General features: G+C 31.2%; 1 protein-coding gene across 1 annotated transcript in view; it reads right to left on the bottom strand.

The window, feature by feature from the left end:
• Positions 1 to 1,789, bottom strand: part of LOC111639742 (trypsin-like) — a 4,487-nt gene extending 2,698 nt beyond the window's left edge. The window contains exons 1-6 of the mRNA XM_023385683.1: positions 1,455 to 1,789; positions 1,315 to 1,339; positions 1,080 to 1,177; positions 910 to 998; positions 553 to 839; positions 350 to 483 (exon numbers count right to left, since the gene is read on the bottom strand). Of these exons, the coding sequence (XP_023241451.1) occupies positions 350 to 483; positions 553 to 839; positions 910 to 998; positions 1,080 to 1,177; positions 1,315 to 1,339; positions 1,455 to 1,520 (699 nt within the window). The 5' untranslated portion in view covers positions 1,521 to 1,789. The remainder of the gene's footprint in view (positions 1 to 349; positions 484 to 552; positions 840 to 909; positions 999 to 1,079; positions 1,178 to 1,314; positions 1,340 to 1,454) is intronic.
• Positions 1,790 to 6,004: the final 4,215 nt, after the last annotated feature.

The following is a 6,004-nucleotide window of genomic DNA, read 5'->3' as shown; positions in this document are numbered from 1 at the left end:
TCGCTATTGTATCGTTAAAAATTAGAAAATTAAGCCTCGTTTAAATACTGGCTCCCTTTCATGGTCGAGACAATGTTGCCAGCTGAAACACGCAAAAATACTATTAAAATAGCCAAGACATAGCCAAATATTGTAGCGCCACATCACTAGCGGACATTTGAAATTTGCCGACTAGGACGGTCGGTTAACCGAAGGGTCGGTTGATATGGGGTCGGATAATCGAGGTTCTACTGTAATTGCATCATAAAATGAATTTCTTTCTTTGTAATTTTTAGCAGATTAAATGCTTTTTATATTTAATTCATTTGTAATTAAGTTATAATTAAAAATGCAAAATAAGGATACACACTCTGCAAGTAATTTTTCCTTTTCTTCCAGCACAAAACATATTATCAGTAAAACGGGAAATCATTTTCTTGCAAACTTCTTTCACTAAGTAAGGAATATCGACTTTTTGTAAAATATATGATCGGTTGCCTTTTTCTAAATATTAATAAAAAAATATTAATATAAATAACAAGTTTTTGGATAAGAATCATCACGGTTACTTGCCGAATGCATTTACTCCCCATCCCCACGCAACGACCGTCGATCCTTCGGGAGGTTCCGTATTTGGAGGAGGTAATATCGTGGCCTTTAAGTTTTTACCCAAAGAAAGAGCTGGTTCAAACTTCAAAACAGCAATATCGTTATCGACAGAGACATCATCGTATTCTGGATGTATGTGAGCTTCGTATATAATTCGCATATGATGTTTAACTTCGTCAAGTTTCATAACATTGTAATCTCCAATGACCAATAACATTCGATTCAATTTGTAAGTGATTCTGGTACCTTCTCTACAATTTTAGGAAATTTGTTTTTACTCCATTAGAAATCAAATAAAATAATTGTGTAATTTATACTTACTTGTAGAAACAATGAGCGGCTGTCAAAACATGTTTATCCGTAATGATAAATGCTGCGCAAAATGGTATACCAGTAAAAAGAATTTCAGCCTTTAAAAAACATAAACAAAATTATAAATTTGTAAAAATAATTTATGCAATTATTTTATAACAAAATTTTATTCATGATACCACAAAACGAAATGAATTCACATCCGCATCTTCCCCTCCGATGATTCTTCTTTGTCTTATGTAATATTCCTTGTTCATATCGTTTATGCATTCTGGTCCTAATTATAATTATTTAATTTATTTAAAGTAACGTAATCATTAGAGTTAGTTTAACAAATTTATCATGTTTATTTAATATATTATTTGATTAAATGATGGTATATTTTAGTTACATTTCTTAGTTGCGAATACTTACTTGGATCATTTTCGTACGGTGGAGTCTGAAATTGGAAAAGAAAAAAAATGTTATATATTAATACCTTGACAACATATTAGAAAATATATCTTTTAAAGTTTTAAAGTTAAATCTAATGCCTTAAGGATAATACAACTTACCTCTTGAACTGAATAGCAATAACAGCTTAGAAATAATATACAAAAGAAAAATGTTTTTTGATCCATAAGCTAAGTATTTTTATTTTAAATTAATTAAAAACACAAAGACAATTATACGTTGTTAATCTTTATCGATTGAATAAAACTGTTGTAATTCGTACACTAAATTATAAAAACAAAAACATAAAATTTCTGAATATTTCATCGATCGATTATTGAGGACTGTGGGACAAAATGTCCTATAATTGCTTAATAATATCATTTTCCGATTATCATCATTTGGTTCCTGTTAATGTTAACCACCATCCGTTTTAGGTTAATTGAACTAGATTTAGGTCTATACGCAGCTGCAATTTATTAATAATTTTAAATTTTTCATTTAAAAAATTTATATTTTAAATTGTGAAATTGATAAATTAATATTGTAGTAGAGGAATATATCGCCGAAATGCATTCTAGTGCAGTAAACGATAATTAAAAAACGTAAACATGGGTGATATGTCTAAATATTGTAACAACAATGCAGATATGATTCTATAGTTTGTTGATTTGTTTTTTAAACCGTGTCCTGTTTTATAATTGTGGAGTAGTAAACACTAGTATTGTGTTTTATTCCAAAGACACATGGCAAATTTTCCATCAAATTCCTTTATTATTTGAGTCGATACGGTACATTGTTTTGTACTCGTTTCGGGCTTTGCCCCTCTTCAGTCAACTAAAATACAATATACAGTAGAACCTCGATTATCCGGACTAACTGGGGATGAAAGTAGTCCGGATAAGGAAAAATCCGGATAATCGAAACAAATACTTTAATTTGTCTTTTAATGATAATACAACACGTTTTCTTTTCGATGACATATCGGTAATATTAGAAGTAAATACTGTATTTAAATCGTAATCAAATTTTTAAGAAAGAAACGTTCGTATTGAATTTGGACTACTACTGACCAGCGCTAACAGACTAGCTATTGTTNGATACCAGCTCAAACACCAAAAAAGGAAGGGAAAAAAAGGGGTGGAAACAACTCAAGTTTTTAATTGTTGTATTGTGTCAAATTCTATCAGAAAGGGAAGGTTTATGGAAGTTTTTAAATTGTAATGTATACCGGTTTATCCATATAAGGATTAAAGCAAATTTTACAAGATTTTAAATTATACAAAGTGTAACCAAAGGTAGGACTGTATATAGTTTGTGTGTTCATTGTTTTTTATGTAAGTTCTCTACTGTAATAATATTTATTGTTTTATAGTTGACTGAAGAGGGGTAAAGCCCGAAACGAGTACAAAACAATGTACCGTATCGACTCAACTAATAAAGGAATTTGATGGAAAATTTGCCATGTGTCTTTGGAATAAAACACAATACTAGTGTTTACTACGCCACAATGATTCTATAGTTACTTGAACTCTTTGTAGATTGTAGACAAAAAGCTTATAATGGACTATATTTTTATTCTAAATTTATAATGTAATGATTTACATAATACACAACCTTTGTATGTCTAACAATTGATTATAAACTTTTATGTGGCGTTAACAACACGCGCTTCTGTTTACATAGGGCCTACAGTAATTGATTCAAGCACGGGTATGTAAAGTACAGATTTTTAAGGCATTCTTATAAACATTAGGTACTGTACACGAGTAAAAACGTGGAAANATGAATTCCATGTTGTACGTGTCACTTAGATTTTACAAATACGTGTGCCAGGCTGTGAATGGTTCACGTATTTGTAAAATTTAAGTGACTCGTACAACATGGAATTCATATAACACGGAATTATCGACAGTGTTATAGGGGGTCGACTGTAAATCAAAATGTGTAAAGTACATATTTTTAAGGCATTCTTATAAAATTTAGGTACTGTATACGAAAAAAAAACGTGGAAAAAACACTTAAAATTATTAAATAATGACACTAAAATAATAATATAACTATAATTGAAATAAAACCTAATTCTGTAGAATACTTCAACCTCAATATTACATTTATTTATTTTTCAATACGTCTTCAGTTTAATTGAAGATTTCATTTCGAATAATTAATCGAATTGTTTTAAAATTTAACAATGTTATTTAACAATAAATTATTTTTAAATATAAAACATTACGAACGTAGCAGGCACTTCCACTTTTCCTCTTTGCACAAAGATGATCCGAGGTGATACGAAAGAAGTTTTTGCACGAATTTCCAGAAATAATACTGAGCCTTGCTTCCTGTAAAATATCGACAGTCGTGCCATCTAATACAAAAATAATACAATTAATTAGTTAATGTTAATAGAATGAAAAAGATTAATTAAAAATTGAAACTCACCGGGAGTCTTTCTACCCCATCCCAAAGCGATGACAGTAAGTCCTTCAGTAAAATAAAAGTTTGGTGGTGGTAAACTTATTGCTCTTAATCTGTTGCCCAAAGAAAGAGGTGGTTCGAAGTTAACGATTGCGATATCATTATCATAAGTATTGCAATCATATCGTGGATGCAGTCGAACCTTACATATATTCCGAGCCTCTTGATCCCCTTCATTTTTTGAAGTATCGTAGGCATTTATTAGCAAACACATTTCTTTTAGTTTGTTTTCCATGCTATAAGTAAAATAAATATATGGTATTTATTTAAAGAACTGCGATTTTAGAATTTAAACTTAATTTTTTTCTTTGATCGAATTTATTAGTTGATATTTTCCAAATTATTCAATTATTATCGAAACAATAAATTTGAAATTAATATAATGGGACGGTTGATTTATTAATTCGATTAAATATTAATTTGTTAATGCATTTGTTTGTTTAAGTTCCCATGATAATAATTTTTTCTTCTATATGTTTGTTTGTTTGTTCGCTATACATTTCTAGGCCGTTCTTCCAATTGAAACGAAAGTCGGTAGTTACGTTCAATTACTTCTTCTAACTTAGATCATGTTATACATTTAGCCTAAAATATAAAGACTGCATTTCTATAATTGAATGAAATTTTTTAATTCGATTTCCCGAGTTACTGGTACCGCCATCTATTGGCAAAAAAGTTAATAAAACAATTGACTAAGTATAATTTTTGCAAAAATAATATAATTTCAAATATATCAGTGGCGTACCGTAGTGGGGGCGGCAGGGGCGGCCCGCCCCGGGCGGTACTTGTTAGGGGGCGGCAAAATTTCACAATAAATAATAATAATATCTTGTAAAAATTTGAAACATCCTAATCTATATTTGCATCGCCCTACGATAGTGCTATCGTCCGGACAGTTCGGGAGTCGGCTCGCCGTCTGGGTGAACTAGTAATTTTTAATCCGAGGAAATCCTGTGAAACCTGTTGACCTTTTTTTTTTTATTTTTTTTTGTTTTTTTAGCTTTTACGATTCATTCGCGTTCATATACACCACTAATATCCAATAGAGTTATTTTAAACAGGTCGCAGCACTAGCACAAAATTTCATTGCTTGTTCTGTGACAAAACTGAATTTTGCTTTTTTAAATTGAAATACCTAAATAAGGGGGGGCCGAAATTTTCCTCCGCCCCGGGCGGGTGACACCCACGGTACGCCACTGAAATATATATATAAAATATTCACTGAATTACTGCGACAATGTTACAGCGCGAAATAGATGAGCCATTAGGCACATAGTGTAGTAATGTTTCCCCTGTAAATCATACTTTTCCTGTTAGCAATAGAGTCGTGCCGGTTATGTATGTAAGTCCCTTCAAAGAAAGTTTCAATTAACATAACGTGACTTGCGTTTGAAAGTGGAAGTTAATCTGTATTTCCTGATCCTAAGTGTTTCGAATCTTTTCTCGGCTCTCATTTATATAACACCTTTCTCGAGATTAAGGAAGGACAGACAGACAGAGACAGATGACAATAGTCTGAATTTATAGATCAACGATTTTTTTTTTTTTAATTTCAGCCCAATAATTTTTCTATAAATGCAATATTTACGAGAACATACTTTCCATGTAGTTTATACAATCTGTTGCCAAAATTTAAACACTTTGTTATCACGTAAGAGCAATTTAGCTCGCACTTTTACAAGTTTTTTTTTTTTTATTTTATATTTAAACAAGTCTTACATGAAGTCTTTCGGATGTTAAACATAACAACTTCGATTACTTGTGAAGCCATCACAACCTATCCAGCACGGATCATTTTTCAAATGTTAACAGTAGACTAGTATTAATTAGTAGTCGTTGACCATCTTCTTCTCCTGGAGGAAGTCAATGCTTACTTTTGGTCGAATAAATTCGATCCCCTTCCGCAACATCCTTTTTTTTTATCGGACCAGCGGTATGATGGCATTCGAATATGAAAATTACATAATACAAGGTTACCGACCAGCATAAAATATGATATAAGTGGTTTTCGAAGGTGACGAGTTTAATTATTTGGTTCGCTTTTTTTCCAGTGGGTACACGCCTCGCTCGGACCTAGAAGGAAGAGTGGAGGAATGTACTGTACAATGTGATCTGATGAAAAAAAAGTTCAATTCAGATGGATCTGATGTTTTCCAATAACATTGGAATGATTTAAAAAAAAAAAAAAAAAACA

The sequence above is a fragment of the Centruroides sculpturatus genome, unplaced genomic scaffold, assembly GCF_000671375.1.
Source record: "Centruroides sculpturatus isolate CEXI.00-Female unplaced genomic scaffold, Cexi_2.0 scaffold1305, whole genome shotgun sequence".
NCBI classification, from domain to species: Eukaryota; Metazoa; Arthropoda; class Arachnida; order Scorpiones; family Buthidae; genus Centruroides; species Centruroides sculpturatus.
Note: the sequence above shows the minus strand (reverse complement) of the source record. Positions and strands in the feature narration are given on the sequence as shown.